The sequence below is a fragment of the Embiotoca jacksoni genome, unplaced genomic scaffold, assembly GCF_022577435.1.
Source record: "Embiotoca jacksoni isolate LCO1_2020_lvr unplaced genomic scaffold, fEmbJac1.0.p SCAF_1, whole genome shotgun sequence".
NCBI lineage: Eukaryota > Metazoa > Chordata > Actinopteri > Embiotocidae > Embiotoca > Embiotoca jacksoni.
Window position 1 is genome coordinate 7,693,874 of NW_027185229.1, and position 21,603 is coordinate 7,715,476.

The following is a 21,603-nucleotide window of genomic DNA, read 5'->3' on the forward strand; positions in this document are numbered from 1 at the left end:
TAACAAGCTTTTTTAAGACATCACATTGTTGAAAATTAAACAAATTGTTTCCAACCTTTTTCCCTTCAAACTTCTCACCAAATATCAAAACGTAACTTTTACTGAAATAGGATTTCAATGAAGCACTTTTACTTGGAATGGAGTATTTTTTAATTTGCTTTATTGGTACTTTTACGTAAGTAAAGGATCCCTATATTTCTTTCACCACTAGAAATGTCTGCTCACAAGCAGAAATTCACAAATGAGTTTATATATGTGTAACTAAAAAAATTCTCCTGTAATGACATCAGGGAACCTTATTTGGTGTACTTTTATAATAGGCTACATTTATATTTTTGAGCTTCATAAACACGCAGGTAATTTCAACCTATAAAAGTTTTATTATTTTACCAGGAGGTCCTTCATTAAAACAGCCCATTTAATCAGAAAAAATGCGCTGTCAATTTGCTTAAAACCATGAACCAAAACCAGAGCATTATGTAATTTATTTAAGCCATGTTTATAGAGTGTGTATGGAAAGCTGACAAACTAAATATCAAATGCTAAACTGATAAAAGTTCCCTCCAATGGCAAACAAACAGACATCACTCCTTTTTCAGGAGGCCAGTCCCGGCCTGTCTCCATGGCAAACTGCTGTCCCTCCCCAAAAAAATAAAAAGCCGACGATGTGCTCGGGCTTTTCCGGCCGGAGTCGGAATCAGAGCCCAGAGCTCCTGACTGTTAACGCGCGACCGACACATCAATCGGGTCTTGGCTTGCGGTTTGAGGTTGTTCGCATCCAATCTAACATTTATCAAACAAAGTGCCCTGCAGCTGAAATGGACACCGCAAACCAGGTGAGCAAATAAATAAACAAAAAGATAATTCTGTCACGGGAGTGTGTGTAATTACCGCCCAATTGGTGTCGTTAATTGGTGAAATTAGTGACAATATTTTCCTTCTCCCTCTTTGTCTTTGTGTAGCTTGCATCTACAGGGACATTTCAAGTGCTAAAATTACCTCTGGGATTTATCCGTGTTTTGGAATGGGTGAGTTGAAACTTCATTGTTTTTCTTGCAAAAACTTAATAATGCAATGTAAATGCATCATGAATTACATAATGTGTGGTGTCTGCTGTGTGGTGATATCACTAAAGCCCACATTTTCTACTCTTGAGTGTCTGGTTTTCATCAAATTCCCGCATCTGTGTGGTGAAACTTGAACTTTACCGCAGCCGTTGTGTTTTGCTCTCTGAATTGTGGTGTTTGTGATACTTCCACACCTTACCCGCAACCATCACGGCTATGATCCGTTTCGCCGTGACTAAATGGCTGAAGTTTATGTAAGGATTTATAGCTCCGTGAGAACTACATGCCAGGGGAACCCGCTATGTAGCTTTTCAATTATGCGTAATTTGGATATGCGTTGTGCCAACCCTGTGCGTTTTTCCACAGTCCACAAAAAATGCCCCAATTTACCATTTTTGAAATGATATAACAGGAATCAACAATAAGAACGGGGTGTCCTAGCTTTGACTAAATTAAAGCTTTACTACCTCAGCCTGTCTGGGTGCTGGTTGGAGATTCTCGTGTTTATTGTACAGTGCAGAGAAGCCCTGAGCCAAAAACGATAAGTGAATTTCTTTGATGTGAGTTTAGAGAAATTACTGTAGCCATGAGGGTATTCAGCTTTTGCTCAGCCAGAGAGGGAGCTTGTCTTTCCCAATTTTGCAGATGTCATCAAATGTGCAGAGAATCCTGGAGCACCTGTCATAGCTCCATAAAAATCTAATAAAACTGTTTTATTTTTACATTCGGATGGTGTGAACCTTGGTCAAACTCAGTTTCAACAGACACAGGACATTTTAGCTGAGGTAACAGATCAGTGAGGTGAGTTCCCGAGTGCATTTATCTGTTTGTGAGACCAGATTCTCTGTGATTTTTGTGTACTAGAGCCAAAGATCAAGCAGATGATCCAAAGCACCATCTGAATGATGAAGATAACATTCTGTCATGGCTCCCTATGTGTGTCTCCTTTTGACTCTCTGTGTGTGTGTGTGTGTGTGTGTGTGTGTGTGTGTGTGTGTGCTAGTATGTGCGATCGTGTGACCATGACTGCACACCGTCCTGTGACATCCAGTGACATATTGATGCCCTGATTACATGATAGTGTTCGCTCTGATGTAATCAAACACGATCTTTTTTTACAATTTATCCAACCACCCTCGAACTTAGAGAGAATTATAAAAGTGACCTTTCCTTTGCTGCATTTTTTTTTAGTCCCCCACCTCAAGAGAGGGAAACTCTGCTAATGTCTCCGCTGGGCTCATATAAATGCATACAATTCAAATTATGACCCAAGTATTCTGATTTATTCTGCGGCACAACGGTGGTGCAGTTGTCAGACTCTAACACCAAAGAAGAAAGGGATCTCCATGCAGCCTCGGTCGGTTTCATTTTTTCTACCTCCATCTAGAATTTTGTCAATGTAACTTGCCCTCATTTGGCCCAACATCAGTCTCTGACTCCAGGACAGTTGTGCGCCAGCCTGAGGAGACTTTGATAGATATATGGAAACATCTGATGGAATTGTTCAAAGTACACAGGAGGACCATTTTGTTTCTCATTAGACTCATTAACTGGACAATCATGGCCTTTGTAACAGCAACTGCACAGGTAGTCCTGCACCGGGCATGTTCATGATGTGCATGTAGAAACACATCTTATACTCATCCTCAGGATTTTTCTCTTTTTGCAAACTGTCACGTAACAGGAATGTGGATTCCTGACAATTTTGTCAAAAGCAAATATAGAATTATAATTACAGTGTTTTTCATACATCTATTGCCAGTGTATTTAAAACTAATTTAAAGGCTGTAAATTTGAGTTAGACAACTAAATTTGAGGTTCAAATTAAGGAAAACTGTGATTATAAGGTTCCCTTTGTAGGTCACATGACATTTCTTTATCACACAAAGGCCACACCAATAACAGCGCTGTTATTAATTATTGGCATTGGATGTCAACTGTGAGATGCAGAATTGTACAGTATGAATGTAATTCCTGGGGATGCTGTACAGGAGTTTTCAGATCAGCATTCAAACAGCAGCTTTTTTTTTCGGCTGACGTGGCAATCACTTGTGAAGCATCTGCAAAACCAGGAAAACAATGTCAGCCACAGTATTTTCGGTGTTTATTATAATCATGCTTCATTATCTAAACGGCCTGCAGTAAAATTCTTCCCACAGTATGACACCAGCAGAAACTCGTGTGTCAGTTTGGTTTGTTTACTTGCCCGCCGGTATTGAAGGCTTTTTTTTAGGCAGCAATTGACATTTACTTTGGTAATGATGGACCCTTGTCTGTCTGTCTGATTGGTCATGTGGACAAACAGAAGGCTGTTTAAAGGTTATGTTAACTTTAGTCAAGATGTTGCAGTAAACTAGTAGGTTTACAGCATCGTCAGTCAATGCTGGATCGGCACAAGGATATGGCACATTCATAATCAGTTATGTCTGCAGGATAGTCCATAGGATGGTTTCATGGCTCAGGCTATGTGTGTTCATGTACGTGTGTGTGCATGTGTGTGTGTGTGTGTGTGTGTGTGTGTGTGTGTGTGTGTGTGTGTGTGTGTGTGTGTGTGTGTGTGTGTTTGGCACACTGTCCGTGGCTGACATATTCTACTCCAAACAGCTGTAAGGTCCCCTCCTCTCTACTGTGGACCAACTCATGCAGAAACTGTCCTTTGAGATGTGCCCAAACTCTTCACTGTGTGTGTGTGTGTGTGTGTGTGTGTGTGTGCATGCGTGCGTGCGTGCATGTATGTGTCTTCATGTGTGTGCATCTGATGGAGAGATGGAAAAAAGGAAAAAGAGAGCAAAATTGTACAGTTGCTTGAGCACATGATGCAAATGATAAACATGCATTTTGTTACGCACTAAAGCATCGCCAGGCTGTTGTACCATCACACAGTGCAGTTCTACAAGCACTATATCAGCTCATTGGCCTCCTATACTGAAGCAAAACTCAGGCGGATGAGTCACAAAGACTCCATCATGAGCTGAATTTATGAGTAAGGGTCGTCCTCTCATCCACAGCCCATGACCTACTGTCCTGTGATCGTACCAAACATAGGGCAGTAGGTCAGTTACCGTTACTGAATGCCAGTTTACTTTGACTTGGTCAGCTCACTGGGTGTGTTTGTGTTCCTTTCAACAACTGCTTGGATCTGACAAGTTTAACATACAAAATGTTTGAATAGTGAAAAGTGGATCAAATTCTGATCATGATAATGATGTAAAACTGCAGTTTTACATCAAGCACAAATTACAAATATTTGCTAGTTTTAGCTTCACATATGGTCAAGCTTGAAGTCATCAGGAATAATTGATGTTTCCCAACTGTTTCCCTGTTTCACACAAGTTTGAAAATAAAGACGGAAAGTCAAACGGCTAAACAAGTATACATGCATAGGTTGCATGCCAAACCTGTACATATTGTTGGGAAATGCTCAAAGCTGTGATTTACAGCATGCTGGTCACTGTCGGAGTAAATATGTAATACCTATTATTAGAATTATCTCAAGAAAGCATAAAATCAAAAGATTTCTTTGGTAAATGCAGACATCATTTGTATCACACATTCAGAGTGAAACCCTGATCTCAAAACATGTTGCCAAATGAACACCATTTTTTTTATTGCAATACTGAGACCAGCCAAAATTACTCTGTAGTTATGCAAATATAAAACCTCATGAGTAGAACACAGAACAGACTCAACAGATTTAAACAAACTTAGATGGCTCTCTTGCATCCTGCTTTTTCTTTCACAACCTATTTATGAGCCGATCCACTAACTTGCAAATAACAATGCAGACAGTTTTTACTAAAGATTGGATTTGAGAAACCTTGGACAACTCTGTGTTATCCCCGACCCTGACTGCTAGGAACCTCGGCGTGACACTCGACAGTCAACTCCCTCTTTCTGCCAACATCACTGCAACAACACGTTCCTGTAGATACATGCTGCACAACATCAGGAGAATACGTCCTCTTCTCACTCAGAAGGTGGCGTAGGTTCTGGTCCAGATTCTGGTCCAGGTCTGGTCATCTCACGTCTGGACTACTGTAACTCCCTCCTGGCAGGTCTACCTGTTAGTGCCATCCGACCTCTGCAGCTCATCCAGAACGCCGCAGCTCGACTGGTCTTTAACCTCCTAAATTCACTCCCACTACTCCGCTCCTCCGCTCCCTTCACTGGTTACCAGTAGCTGCCCGCATCCGTTTCAAAACATTGGTACTTGTGTACCGTGCTGCGAACAGATCGGGTCCAGTCTACATCCAGGACATGGTCCAACCCTACATCCCAGCCCGCTCCCTCCGCTCTGCTTCTACCAATTGGCTTGTTGCTCCCTCGCAGCGAGCTAAACACTACAAAATCACGACTGTTTGCTGTCCTGGCTCCTAAATGGTGGAATGAGCTCCCCAATGACATCAGGACAGCGGAAACTCTGTACATCTTTTTTTTACATCACCAGTGGCAATCATGTCATGTTCAGTCTTTTCATTGACCAAATCTGATTGAATAAGTAGTCACTTGAATCTAGAAATCAAAGTTATTGTTTTATGGAACTTAGTGTGCTCAAACATCCCTCTAAAATACAACAGAAAAAAGCAGAGCAGTTTTGTCGATGTATCTGCAGGTCTGACAAACATCCAGACATGATGTAATCTTGCCTTGAGGGTTTGCAGGGTAGCTGGTCAGCTCGTGGATGTGACATGGTCTTTTCTGACCTGGTCCTCTGTGTCCCTCTCAACCCTGAGAAAATGGTTCACCATCTGTGACTCAGACAGGAAAAGGTTAAGCTGTCATCTCCTGTAGGACATGTCTGTAAAAACAGGACATCCCACACACACATATTGCCCGGAAGAGCACAGGTGTTGTACAGAGACTAGAGCATGAAGAAATAGAAATGTCACAAAGGGACACAGAAATTGTTGTAATTCACTGAGGTTAAACACGACCAGGATAATAAGCTTGCTGGGATCTAGTAAGATTCTTCCAGAGGATGTTGTGAGATCTTGCAGACAGGGTAACACGTACAACAAAGTCCATCATCAGCATGTTTTGATTTCAGGCAGTCCACCTTTATCCTTAATTATTCTTAATAGAAACTTCATTACTTGCAGGTATAATAACAAAATACTTACTCCCTAAGCTCTACACCAACGGCTTTGTTCAGACTGCAAAAATCGCAAAAATCTAAATCAACACTTTCTGATAACACTCTGCTTGTGGTATCATAGATTCTGCTCACTCTGTCTGACGTTGTCGCAGGGTGTCGCCTTGTGAGTGAAGCAAGAAATCAGATCTGAGCCAGCAAAGTGTCCAAACTGAGACACATCTGTAGAAATCCAATTGGAATCGGATTTCAAACCACCTCAAAATGTGGTTTGGATCCGATTGGTACAAATTCTATTTCATGTGTTTTTTGTTGTCCAGGCGTTCAAAAATCAACCAAGATACAATCTGGATTTGTTTATTTGTGTATTGCTTGTGGGATAAAAGTGGATATAGTCTGAAAATGGTCCAAAAGGTGAAGCCAGTATAGAGGTGCCTTAAAATGCAATTCTACTGAGGGCCACAAGCAGCTGGCTCCCAATTACACTTTGTATGAACTAGTTAGGTTCATATGTCTTTACCATAAACCAACATGTAAACTCTGGTCCAAAATATTTAACCCATATAAACACACCGTATAAATACACACACAACAAGTGGGTTTGTTATACATTCTTATATATATTCTTTTGGGTGCTCCCAGCTTCAAAATTGGCAGGAACTGTCCCCACAGAAAACGGGACGGGTTCCAGCTAGGTCACCTGACTAACTTGCCATGGAAACCCCACAGGGATATGAAGAGCACCAAGAAGGGACACTGTTACAAAAATAAATGGAAATTTTCTTGTGGTCAGTGAAGCTTACAAAGGGCGAGAGCAGAGAGATAGAGGGAAAGATGAATCTGGGCTGCGCTTGGCACAAAGCGCTCCCTGTGCAGGGGGGATTAGCCGCCGCTAAATGAGCTACTGATTTTGTTCTGTGATGCTGCTACTGAAGCAATGATCAGACAGCTTTCCACTCCAGGCTTTTATTCTTTGCTTGTTCTTTAGTCAGTGAAGTAAGTGTGTTTTTCTGACGAATGCAGATCAATATCATTGAAGTACCGTCTAATCACATCTGTATGTACAGGTGGGAAGAACTGTGTGTTGGAAAAACCTTTTGTCTTGCGTGTAAGAGTAACAATGTAATAGTTATCGTATAAATTCTACTTTAATACATTCAAGTAAAGCATTGTTACTTACTTTACTAGTTTTAAGTGAATTAGAGAAGAAAAAAAAAAATCACCAAAACTAAATTCTTTTTTTTTTTTTCCCACATCCTAATACTATATCAGTTAGCTACCACGTCACTGTTGTGTAAAAGTTCAGTTCAAATGTCCATCTGTCTGCTCGTCACACTGTGCTTCCATTTCTGATCCCTGTTTGTTATTTTGTTTATACTTAACTAGCTGGCGTAAAATCGCTCGTGTTTGCACACTGGAGCAGTGAGAGCAAGTGAGACCGTGTGTTTGTGTGCATGTGCATTGGTGTGTGTGTGTGTGTGTGTGTGTGTGTGTGTGTGTGTGTGTGTGGACTCTGGCTAATGCTTCCGCCTGACTGGAGAGAGTGAGATATTTTTATTCTACGTTTACATACATACACATTGCCCGCTCGCGTCTAGGCCCTTAAACGCTCATGCACCGAGTGGTTATACTAATTCAGAGTCACACGTGCAGCCATGCACACACAAACACGGACATCTAAATAATCGGGAATACTGTATGAATACATAAGCATGAAAACACATGACAATTTCAGACAGATGGTTTTGGAGATTAGTAGGTCATTCAGATTCCATATTTGAACATTATTGGCTCTCAGGCTATCAGATACAAAATGTTTTTCTGTTATTCACACTAACATTGCCTCTATTTTCTCAAGTGGTCTTGGATTTAGTTGTTTTTATCAGCCACATTCGAAGGAAATCTTTTTTTTAGATATTTTTTTTTTCATAAATGGGGCCATTCTGCTTACGTGTCATGATAACTTGGCACTTGCAGTCCAGAGATTCCGATTCTAGAAATTCAGACAAAACAGAGTCGAGCAAAACAACATTTTAAAAAAGAGAAAGTACAAACATTTTCACCCAAAAATTCAGTTTCACATTTGTTTGTAAGTGCAATCAAAAGCAACCAGAGAAATGAGCCAGCCCCCTGTTGTCATTTTCTGCGTTTCATGGGATCATGAAGTGTATATAAATGTGGACATGGCTTCCAAGTCTGAAAAATGAGGCCAATGCAAAAGTACCTTAAAGTGTAATACCACCGGTGTTGTCTCCAAAAAGCCTCCGGCTACATAGACACTTGTCTCATGAAATATAAAGTCAATCATTTTTTTCCACAAGTTGTAATGCTGTTGCTAGCTGATGTCACTCCTTATTATGTTTATGGAGGTCCATCTAAGAATAATGCCATCATTTATTAGAATTTAAGCCTCAAAAAGACATATATTTGGGGGGGGTGTCTGTTTGATTGACATGCCTATGGCGCAGTCAGGTTTACGCTATCAGTGTGCTCGGGTTTCCAACCAGATCGAGTCAGATCTTCCACTCGCTCCTCCCCTGCTCATCCAAATATGGTCACATCTGGCTCCAAACTGCTCTGAGCTAGCAAGTCGAGGCTTCATAACAGAAGTTCACAAACCAATGGGTGAGGTCACTGTCGATTGCTGCTTGATTGGGATCTATTTTCAGGGAAACTTGTTGGCTAACCAAAACAGCTGCCTGTTCATCTGTGCTCTAGTTTATGTATCTGGTTGAGGCTGTTTTTGGATCAACTCAGATAAGACAAATTATTTTTGTGAGGTTTATCTGAAAAACTTTAGGAGGCTTGTCAGTGCTTGTCAAGTATACATTGTTTCCATTCAATCTGTATGGAAGTGGCAAGTCCTGAGCATTTGCCAAAAAGTTTGTTCCCTAAATTGCACTGTATTTCATATTACTATTTTTAAAATGTTCTTAAAATTTCAGAAACCTCTTTCTGATCTTTTTTTTTCTGTTCTCTTTTCAAACTTCTATGTGGTTGGTTTTTGATTGTTTTTAAGAGTAGTTTTATTATCAGGATAAGCAAGAGGATAATCAATTTGAAAGAGACATGCCTCCCTTTCTTAATCTGTCTCCCCCTCTGTTTCATTTTTCTTTCTTTCTGGATTCATATAGTGTCCTAGTTTTTTTTTCCGCCTCCGAGTCAGGCAGGGAGGCGGCTGAAGATCTGAGGCGTTTTACTCCTCCTGAGGCAGCCTCTTGACACCGCAGTGATTCCTATCAACATGAATAGAGCAGGTGGATGATGTGCGTGTGTGTGTGTGTGTGTGTGTGTGTGTGTGTGTGTGTGTGTGTGCGTGCGTGTGTGTGTGTGTGTGTGTGTGTGCGTGCGCGTGCGTGTGTGTGTGTAGCGTGTGCAATGAAATTTGCAAAAATGTCAAGTGCAGCTCATCAGTGAATGCGTCTTTTAGCTCGTTTGCTGATCGTCACCTTCTGGCCTGGTGCCGCCTCTCTCACTTCCTCTGTCCGTCTAATCACGTCCTTGTGTTTAAGCAGCTCTTCAACTTTCTCTCTATTTCTTTGTTGCTTAATTTATTTATTTTAGAGACACATATTCCTAATTTTACGAAGCTACCACTCCATAAATATTCTGTCGCTGTCCCCACTGCACCTTCTCTTGTTGTTTCCCTGCCTGGATCATCTTTTTGTTTTCCTCTTCACTGTGAAGACTGTGTGTACTGGGCAGTATGTCTGGTTGCCGGTGGTCAAGCCTGAAGCTACTGAATCAGTTTCATAATCCTCAGCCTGCCTCCGCTCCTCCACAGTTCTCACTCACATCTTCATTTGAGCTTCAAAACCCTGCCTGAGCTGCATCAGACAGAATCCTTGATTCTTATCCACATCCACTCATTTAAATAAAATATCGCAATAACAACAATATTGCAAGTTGAGTTCTTCATCTTTAATGAAACTCCAAAAATATCTTACAAGCAAATTATGATATTCACATTTGTACTATGTTCTTCAATGCCATGTAGGTCAGTGGAAATGAAGGCAAACAGGGAGATGTTTCAGAGCTTTGTTTGCATTTCATTTCTGAGCCCTGGCTTTTTCCTCTTCTCTATCTGTCACTCTCTTTTGCTTCCCCTCCTTTCCCCCCACTCTCTCCCTCTCTCACCCTCTCTCTATCTCTTGTTCCCTGAGGAGCCCAGCTGGGAGAGGCAGATAAACACACAGAGGCGCGGGGCTTAGCATCCACCCTCCTTCCACAATGCCACGCTCTCCTGTTCAAAGGCCCCAGCCAGAAATGAGAGGGGCTAAACCCGAGCCGAAAATCACAGGCAGAGGAGGCAGCTGCAGGAAAGACTATATAGACATACAGTGAGAGTGAGAGAGATGTTTATCTTGGGGTGTTTGTGATAATTAGGAGGGAGTTTATATTCTGTCACTCTTCTGGTCACTTTTTTTCTCGTGTTTGTTCAGACAACACGGGGGTCTCGAGGGGGATACAAACCTCCCTGGCTTTCTCTGAAAATTTAGAGTAGATATATAATTCATTTCATTGTGCTTTTAAAAAATGTCATGATATTATTAGACAAAAGACACTGATTGAAGCACTAAAGCCTTGTACTTGTTGTACTTGAAAGATATGACAGTAAGCCAACTTATTTCTTATTTGCTCCCCGGTCTGTTTGACACCAGCAGGGCTGCAGCTGAAGGAATATGACTCAAACCGTCAAACACACCATGAGAATACACAGCACATTAAATTCAATAATCTGATTTTGAACATCTGTGATCTCATCACATCTAACAGAGCGTTACATTAACACACTTATTAGTATGCTTTGTACCTTACATATATAGTTTGTAATGAGGACATTTGCACTACTATGCATATTTTAGTTTTTTATTGTGGAACTTAATTTATATACCTCCTGCCTTACCTGAGTTGTATTTTTCTCTCTGCTTGATTTCTAGCTTAGTTTTTGTTTTTTTTATTGTTCTGCACCACTACACCAAGAAAAATCATTTGAATGTGAAAACTTACTTGGCGATAAATCAGATTCTGAAGAAAACATTAAAGTAAAATGATTTTAATGGAATGCAATTATCGTCAGATGTACTTGTGCTCTGATGACGGAGAACATGATATTAGAAGCCTTTAAACTTCAGAATCACAGTGTGCTTAGTTGCGCTTAACCTATGTGTTTAACTTCTTTATATTTATCTAATAGTATAATTTGCTCTTTGTATTTAAAGTATGCTGCTCTGGTACCAGGAGACTTGTCCACGTTTGTGATTGGTCAGATGCTGCAAACACCACCTCTTTTAAGTGAACACGCTTATAGCTGGATTTGGAAATCCTAGGTTGATCACCACCTTCCTGTGACCGCATGTTTGTTAGACTTAGTTAAGCCACATAACGAGGGGACATCTTTGGTTTGAACCCACAGACCCCAAAACTAAAGACAGCAAATCACTGAAAAACACTTTAATAGAAGCATAGCAGAGGTTCCAGCTGTGTATCATTACAGCTTTCAGCCTTCACCTGAGGCCTGAAGCTGCAGGAAACAAGTGGAAATAGGAACTCTCTCTCTCTCTCTATCATACAACATTTGACATTAATCTGGGCTGATCTAACCCAGTCAGACCAAGTTTAGTCCTTTGTAACCCATAGCAGCTTCCCAAAGCATCGCCTATATTGTGCCTATATGCCCCTGTGAGCTAACAAGAGACACTTAACTGTAAGATCCTTTTCACATTTATTGACTGATTTATTTCCTTGTTTCTTCATATGTCTGTATTCTGTATGTTTATGTCACTGTCAGCTGTGATAACAATAATGTGACAATTCAACTGTCAGAAGATCCTCTCAGACATTCCAGTTATAAAAACTCATCTACTGTATATTTAAGGTCATCCCCCATTTACTGTGCTAAAATATTTTAAAACTCAACTGTGAGCATAGAAGCTAAGAAGCTCTAACCCATAATTACATACTGCAGTCAGTACATCAAGTTCATAATAACAGAACAGAAACATGATGTTGTATTTATCAGCGAATAACAAGCTGCATGTAAAGGTATCCCCCAAACTCTACATCGAACCACAAGGTGGCATCAACCATCTGATAATATATTTCAGGTGGTGCACTGAGAGTTCATGAAATACGTTTACTGGCTTCCACATTTCCAACTTTTCAAAATGTGTCAAATCTTCTGTGTGATATTGATTTTAATTGTTAAAATACAGCTTAAGACAAGCCGGATTTTCCTTTGCAACAAGGGAATGTGCATTTCTTTGTTTGATTTCACAGGTTCACTGCTTTGCTGTCAGATTGTCCAAGACTAATGTAGTGCTCACTGAAGTCAGCACATCACAGATGCAGTCTATTAAGAAACACAATTTAAAAAGGTCACATCAGCGAGCAGAAGGAAGTAACAAAACCAAAAGCATTAACTCAGTCAAATCAAACTCTTCGCTATCTACATGGTAACACCTTAAGTCCTCCTTTTTTTTTAATCATTTATAAGCAGTATTTAGGCATTTAATCAATATTCTATAACAAATATGGATATTTCAGCAACTATAAGTCTTGGATTTGGTGTATACCAGATAATGAGACAAAACAGTAAAACACTGTTGTAATTATAAAATATATCATGTAAAATATTGCAACAAAATGACAACCTTCTGTACTTTATGCCCTTTAAAATGTCCTTATCAACACAAACTACATTTCTATGTATGTTTGCATGCTACACATGAATGCTAAATAGGCATACATAAGGTGTTACTGTGTTCGTCTTTTGAAAAACAAACCTCAGAAGAAATTAATCCAGTGTATGTTATCTCTTTTTCCCTACATTATTTCTAGTTAAAAAAAATATTCCCTTTTTTACATTGCGGGTACCTGCCTAGTGGGTTTTATTGTGATATACCCTGGGCTTTTCTCTTCTCCTTAGTCAACAGACTTTGCAGATACAGAGTAATACGTAGCACCTACTTTTAATATATGTATTAAAATTGGATGGGATGCAATTGTATAACTGTAGTTTTTCCCTAAGATCTACCTCTTGGTTTCCTTCCTCGATGTAATATAGTAGCAAGTAGCATCTCTTTTTCTTTTGCTTGTTGCACAGCAGGTCAAGTTATCATTGTGTTCAGAGGTAAACTGGTAAGTTAGGCAATAAGTGAAGTTAGCTGAACTGATCTCTCAGTTTTTATATTATCTCTGGGATACTAGTCGCTGTTATTAAAGGGCGAACCTGATAGTGTTGTTGGCGTAGCTGACCGGTGGTGGTACTGTGCAGCCCGCCTGCCTCACACAGGTGTGAGGGACTGGGGTTTACTGATGATAAAGCTTTTGTCTGCAAGATGACATGTACACTTAATCTGTTTTCACTTTAAGAACATGCTCAAACACATTCCCAGTATGAGTGTGGGTAGTCCAGCTCAGTGATCTGATAGCGCCCCCCAGAGGCTGAAGGGCTTTTTCAAATAGAGAGAGACCGTGTATATCCTGCTTATGCTGCTGGCAAGCTGCATGTGCAGCTGTCTTTTATATGGGAGAGGGGAGGTTCATGCTAACTAGGCGTCAGGTCTGATTATGGTGATTATGGTGGTGAGAGCTCTTGAGGCTACGGGGAGCTTTATATGGACAAGTGGGCTAAGAGAGAGCATATAAAGGGCAGAGCATGTATGTGTTTATGATTATGTGTTTGCTGCATGTTCGTGTTGGTTGATTATAATGGCAAACCCGTTTATTTGACTGATCTTGACTTTGTGTCCTTGTTTTTAATGGTCCAAAATTTTCTTCATATCCCAGAAAAAAAGTGTCAACTTCCATTTCTCCATCAATTTCGTGGTTTTAATCCCCACCCCCAACTACATACCAGGGAAAAAAGGGATTTTACTCAGGAGTATGAAGTGAAAGAAATGTGTTTCCATTAGTTTTTATTGGAAAGGTAGAATGAAAGATCTCCCCATGTTGAAAGCTCCTAAGTTCCAATTTTTCGTTAGCATCAGTTTCATCATTGTATGCCTTAATGTCCATAAAATATGTGGCTTTAGGTTTAACATTTTTATTCTAAACTGCATTGTCTCCACTTAATCCTTTATATCATACAATATAATGCACTGTTGTATTGAACCACTTTAGATAATATCTTGTCGCACACATTATTTTACATCAAGTATTCCTGTTACAGTATGTTGTCCATGAACTGCTTTCTTTGGTTTAAACAAAAACACAAATGTCATAAAGCAAAATTTTTAAAAGGGAACTCATTGCTTTGTAAAATCACTTGAGTTGTAACAATTAGCTTTCAACATTTACAAAATCAGTTTCCATCTCATCTCCCCATAGGGAAAGAGCAACACGTCTTCCAACCTATTTCATATAGGTTCTTTGTTTCGATCCTCTGATGTTAATCATGGAAACATTACTTTAATAAACACCCCCACTGGCAGCAGGAAATTCAGCACAGATATTTTTTTCCTCTGTTTTGTTAGGTTTAGGGAAAGATTAGGGTTTGAGTTCAAATACAGGACTTCCACTGTCATGGTTGCATTAATAAAAACACGTTAAAGATTATGAAATGGTCATGGTTAAAAAAAAAAAAAAAAAGCATTATTAGTCTGAAACAAATAGTCGTAGTAGGAGGTTTTTGATTTATTGACCCATCCATCCACCCCAACCTCCTCTCTACACAGGCTGATTATATAACTATTTAGTGTGAGTTTTAGTAATCACTTATATAAAAATGCTGAACTTCATGTCATTCAATATATAGTCATTAAAATGACTGCTCAGATTTGAAGCAAAGTGACGAGACAATAAGACAGTGTCAAACACACACACACACACACACACACACACACACACACACACACACACACACTCCTGAGGCAGCCTCTTCCAGCTCCGGTGTCATTATCTGAATAATTCGGGGAGTTGCCGCATTACAAAACTGGATTAGAGCATCCCATCTTCAATGTGCATGGCTATATTTGCACCAGTAAGTTAAAGTTTTACTAACGGATATACTCTTTATAGCAAACATTGTTGATGCTTTTTTACAACATTATGGACATTCTTTCTGATCTTAGTGTCATTAAAATGAGAGTTGGAGCCTATAATCATTAGGTCATTAGGTTTAACTATGGATTCTGTCCTTATTTAATTGTAGTCACCTACCATCTGTGCCAATGCTGTTTCATTTTACAGATTTTATACTATAATTTTAAAATTGTACCTGTTCATTGTAAAACATAACGTGTTGCTTCTTCAACTTAAGCAAAATAGCATCCTTTAACTTTTAGGTTGAATCAAATATACTTTGTTCTTTGTTATCTTGACCAAACATTGTATTAGTGTAAATCCTATAGTCTCAGTTGGGCTGACAGATTTGTAAATTTATTGAACTGTTTAGACAGTTGTTTGAACTTGCAAATCTATTTCAGCTTAATTGAAATGATCTGTTGAGCAAACCTTTATGGTTTATTTGTTTTAAACTTGTTAATTCATTAATTGCATGCTGGGAAGTCTGCTAATATTCAAATTATGTTTCATTAGAAAATGTACTGAGTTGACCTTTAACAGTTCAATAGCTCAACTCTGTCCGAAAACAAAACCTAGGCATTTGTTAATCTGACTGGAAATTAATAAAATGTATATATTTACATGTACATTATGTTAATGAGAAAGGATTGGCTAATTGCTATAAATTCCTGTCTAATATTTTGCAGCGTCCATATGCTTTATTCGTAGAGTTGTTTTTTTTTCTTGCTGTTCTGCTGATGTGTTTACACACTCAAAGTGTTCAAGGGGGAAGTCATCATCAGGTGACAGTGGAGGGAGCACAAACTGTGGTCTCTTCCTCCAAACTCAGAGTCTGTGTCTGTCCAAACTCAGCACACCCCACACACTCACTGCAGCTATTGTAGTCAAGGTGCTGATGTGGCCAAATTGCTATCAGCTGGTGTTCAGCTGGCTTCACGGCATAGACATTGTTGAGATGTCCCTAAGCAAAGGTTTTAAATGGCGGGACTGCTGATATTCACTGTTTGTCTTCATTACTTGGTACTAGAAATTCATTCCAGGTTCTGTTTTTTTGTTTACTCTGAGTTGTAAAACTCTTCATGCAAAATTTAAAATTTGTGAGTTAATATATTGTTCAATATTTTTATATTAATAATGACTCAATTTAATATGTTAAGTCAGCAGCTCATAATGATGAACCAACTAATGTGACAGTGAGCCAGCAGGCTAAGAGGCTACATCCACTCCAGTCATTATTCATTTTATTACTTAAACCTGTTTTTTCAGGCTGTTAAATGTCAAAATGTCATCTGTGAAAAAGACCTGTTTCTACAGTTCATCTGAGCAGTACAAAGCATTTTAGCCTCTTTCAAACCATTGTTTTGTTTTTTCTGCAGACATCTTTTATGTTTTGCTTCGCTTCTGCTGTTGTCATCAGTGCTGGCCGGCGTTAGCTTTCGCAGGGGGCATTATGTTTTCAGGGTTATCTGTCTGTCCAGTTCTTGTAAACATGATATCTCAAGAATCGTGATAAGATTTTAAAGGTCAAAGGTCAATGCGACCTCGCATTATTCCCTTTTTATGAATGCAATATCTCAAGAACTCCTTGAGGGATTTTTTTTTTTTTAATGTGGCACAAGCATTCACTTCGACTCACGGATGAACTGATTAGATTTTGGTGGTCAAAGGTCACTGTCACCTCACAAAACAAGGTTGTTGTCATAACCCAAAAAGTCATGCACCATGACCAAATTTCACACGAATATTTGGTAGGATAACACAGTTAGCAACAGAGCATCAAGAAGGGGATTAAAGTGAACAAATGCTTCACAAAAAAAAAATTGTTTTCAAAAGAACCATGTACTGTAGGTCTGTCAAACATTTTTTTGAACTAAAAATGACCCCATGCAGTGTTAAGGAAACTCGTGTCTAGTAAAAACCTGTGTGATCAATAATCTGCACCAACAGTGCACAATAAAGTCCTGCTTCCTGACACATGGTCTGAACAAATCTTATTCCCATTAGTTTTATAGGTCCTATTTCCTCTTCCTTGCTGATCGACCAGCTCCGTGTCTGCATTGCAGGCAAGTCGTCAAATCCCCAAGCCAAGAGTCTGTTCTGAGGCCTCTGATATTAGAGCCGTGGTTTGGTCTCACTGTGGCCCTCAGTAAAACTATAATGAAACAGATACAGGTGGACTGAGAGAAATCTGTGCTTAAGAGAGCATTGTTACAGAATCTACTTCTGGGTGGCTGTATGTGACTGTATGAACATGCCTGTGATCAGGTTTAATATTGCGGCAACATATTGTGGTCAGTTAATATCAGTTGTAGTTGTCATTGTCAGAAAAGCATCAGATTTTTTTCATCTTTTTTCCTTGTTGCTCCACAGCTTTTTGCCATTTTTGCATTTGCGACATGTGGTGGCTACACTGGGCAGCTGCGGGTTAGTGTTGACTGCATGGAGAAGGCCAGCAGCAACCTCAGCATCGGCATCGACTTTGCTTATCCTTTCAGGTGAGTGGGCTTCATATTTGCATCTCTGAATTGAGAATTAGCCACTGTGACATCCTTGGATTAAGATTCTATAAAAATACTGCTATGGATCTCTTTCTTCAGTTGTAGGTAGGTATTGACCATTGTCCCTTCTTGTGTGTGTGTTCCAGGTTGCACCAGGTGTCCTTTGAAGCACCCGTGTGTGAGGCCATGAGGATGGAGCAAGTGTTCCTCGTTGGAGACTATTCATCCTCTGCAGAGTTCTTCGTCACTATCGCGGTCTTTGCCTTCTTGTATTCCCTCATGGCCACCATTGTTTACATATTCTTTCAGAACAAGTACCACGAAAACAGCCGAGGACCGCTCATTGTGAGTACAGTGGACTCTACTACACTTTTTCAGTGCTTAGTAGGAAGTTACTCAGCAGTGGAAGCTTATATAAAATCTTATCCTCTAGTCCCTTTGGTTGATTCATGTAATAATGAATTCTGAAGACTCATTCAAACAGTATTTTCAAAAGGTAATGACAACAGTAATTTTATGGTTTCTTGAGCTGAATTTTTTTTATACCTGATGTCTTTTCTCTCTCGCAGGACTTTGTAGTGACAGTAGTGTTCTCCTTCATGTGGTTGGTCAGTTCTTCAGCTTGGGCCAAAGCTCTGTCTGATGTGAAACTGGCCACTGATCCAGATGAGGTGCAGTTCCTCATCTCTGCCTGCAAAAGCCAGAGCAACAAGTGTGGCTCTGTGCATGGACCTCACTGGTCCGGACTTAACACCTCAGTGGTAGGTTCAGAGAATGTGTGTTCCAGATAGTGGGAATGAATGAAAGAAATAAACTAGAAAGGGCAAATTTTGTTCTTATTTCAAAAATTTTGAAATTGTTAAAATAATGAAGCAGTTTAATATGAAGATTAATTGATTTCAAATGTCAACTTTTTCAGTGTTAGCACTGAGTGAAGTTAAAGTATCAGTTAAAGTGACAGAGCTGAGAGGAAGTTAACATGTCATTTGGAGTGTACAGTAAGTGATAAGTGAAGCTGTGAGTTTCAGCTGATGTGAAAGTCTTAAAATATATTATCACCAGTTGAAGTGTATCTATGTCATTTGAAGTGTTAGCACTGAAAGCAGTTGGAGTAAACTCGATATGAACTGTGGAAGTTATGGGAGCCAAAAGGTGTGAAAAAGCTTTTCCTATGGTTGTGCAAAAGCAAAAACGTTTAATTTGAAGTGTAAAATTAAAATCAGAGAGGCATTGAAATGTCTGTTTATGTGTGATCAGTGCAAGCAGCCAAACTGTCAGTGAAAGATAAATTGGTGAGGAGACAGAAGTAAAGTTAAAAAGGTAAAAATATTCATTTAAAATCAAAAACAAAGGAAAACTTGAAAATATCAAAAAGATTGAGTGAAATGAACATTACTTGCTTGGAAGGGGGGGAGGGGGGTGATGTGGAGGGTGTTCAGTCTTCAATCTGCAACCTCTAGATGCCACTTAATCCTACGCACTCCTCCTTTAATATAATTTTGCTTTGTTCTCTCTCTCTTCAGGCTTTTGGGTTTCTTAACTTTGTACTATGGGCTGGAAACATCTGGTTTGTCTTTAAGGAGACGGGTTGGCACAAGGGTGCATCAAAGTTCACAGGCGGGGCATCTGAGAAACAAACCAGTACCGTTAACCAGCAGACCTACAACCAGGGAAGTTTTGACCAGTCAGGGAACTACAACACACAGGGAAACCTCGGCCAGCCGTCTGAGTACAGCCAGGTAGGAGGGCCCACCTCCTACTCCAATCAAATGTAGCTGTGCCTTTTCAATTTGTGTGTGGCACCTCTGCATCTTTAACCAGGGCAATCAGGGGATGAGAGAAGTAGAGAAAAGGAGAGTTTGTCTTTGATCCGTCTGTGCAAAAAAACAAAAAGGTGGTCATTAAAAAAGGTGTACACCAAATGTAAATATGAGTATTGTTGGGTATTGTACAAAATGATTAGATCTAGTCTTTTACTCCTTCTGCTTCAAAGGTGTTGTTTGCTGAATGTTGTATTTCTTGTAGTTAGAAACACATTAGTGACAGTTTCTGTCAATGTTCTTGGTAAGTGACCTACACTGTTTTGACTGGATGTCTTTTTCAAACTGGTTTTCACTCTGTTGTGGAAGAAAAATAATGCTCTATGTTTGTACAATTCTTCAAGTTTTTAAGTGCATGATGTTGTATGTGTGCTACTTATCTCTGTGAAACGAGGGGAGAAAAAAAACATGCATTTTATCTCTGAAAGTTTACATAGTTCACACTGCCCTGACTCATCACTGAAAGTTGATCAGATATTTACATCATTTTTTATTCTAACAGGAAATATATTTTGATAATGGGTATTTGTAATTCCAATATGGATTCAGAAAATAATTTCGTGAATTTTCTGTTATATTTGTTACAAAAACAGTCTAACTCATTTCTAACATTGTTTTTTGACAATGTCAGAAAGTCTAAAAACCTAAAGCAATAACTGCATTCTGCAAAATACACTATACACAGTTTGTGCAAGAGAAGAAAAATATATGCAACCATTGCAGCATGCAGTTTCTGTTTCCATGGTTTTCATTTCTTCTGCACAGACATGATCACATGGTCCTTTATTTGAATAATGTAAGGAAGGAGATTGTCTCTGTTGCTGTTTACAAGTGGTCACTCCTGCAACAATTACTGTGAGTGTTTTCTAAACTACCCTCAGACTACTGGGATATTCCAAACATAAGTTACACCTCTGTGAAGCATGTTGATCGTATCCATATCCACTGCTAAAGCCAGGCAAAAAAAAGCATTTCAGTTCCACATTCAGTTCCACGAGCTCATTGGTGCACTAAGACTGGGCGTTCATCTACTTTAAAATCACAGTTCAGTTTTGTACAACAAAAGTCTGTGCAGTTCATGCATTGTATAGTCATAATCAAAGGGTAATGCCTAATTGCTGTTCATTTACATTAATATGACTTGTGCAACCCTGTTTTGGACCTTCTCAGCATGTGGCTTGCATTGGTATTATAAGGTAGATTGAACATCCATGTATGAATAATAGTCTGACATCCATGACAAAAGTGTACAGGTCCCTGTACTGAGTGTGGATGATATTTTACAGGAATTAATGCTATTAAAGATGTAAAGATTTGTCCATAAATGGCTTGTCTTCACGTATCTGGTCAGATGTCTCTTTTTTCATTGGGTTCCATTACAGATAGGCCCTTATATACACAACCTCATCAGAATTTAACTAATGCTTGTAGTTATTGAGCTCTGTTGTTGCATGTTATTTCCCTAAAGCTGTGGAATTTTCTCACTAGAAATTCTCACTGGAAAAGAAAATTACCCACTGAGGGAATCACTCATTAGTTGAGGGATAGAGCAGCATGACAGCGAGAATATTCTAATACCCCTAACATTAAACATATTGTGAATGCAAATGTGCTGAGAAGTCTCATATGTCCAGTACACCCGAGTAGTGTCAGCACATGTGATCAAACTTTTATCAAACAGCAGAGGAGCTTCTAAACCAGGGGTGGGCAAACTTTTTGGCTCAGGGGCCACATTGACTTTTAAAATTTGACAGACGGGCCGGGCCAGCACCAGATGCATACATATCAAACATAAACATAAAAAAGGCATTACCGTGTTAATACTTACATTCACTTTTAGTGGGAACAGTGTTGTTGATCACCCTTCTTTGCCAGTGCGTCTAAGTCTGGTGTTTTGTTGTGGCAATTCTCAGAACAGATCTGAGGTGTTCATCATTCAACTGGGATCTGTGAGGTGCTTTGTTGGTGTTCATCACACTAAAAGTCTGTTCACACACGTACGTAGAGCCAAACAACACCAGCATCTTCTGTGCCATCTTCTGGATGTTTGGAAATTTGGCTGCTTTAATGAAGCATAAAACTCATCCAGTTTAAGAGAG

The 21,603-nt window shown here is 39.5% G+C and overlaps 1 protein-coding gene across 1 annotated transcript; it reads left to right on the top strand.

The window, feature by feature from the left end:
- The first annotated feature begins 674 nt into the window (after positions 1 to 674).
- Positions 675 to 20,842, top strand: synpra (synaptoporin a). Its single transcript, XM_069146517.1, has 6 exons — positions 675 to 836; positions 963 to 1,028; positions 17,557 to 17,681; positions 17,831 to 18,029; positions 18,254 to 18,445; positions 19,208 to 20,842. The coding sequence occupies exons 1-6, from the start codon at positions 819 to 821 to the stop codon at positions 19,457 to 19,459; spliced, it is 852 nt and encodes a 283-aa protein (XP_069002618.1). The 5' UTR covers positions 675 to 818; the 3' UTR covers positions 19,460 to 20,842.
- The last annotated feature ends 761 nt before the right edge of the window (positions 20,843 to 21,603 follow it).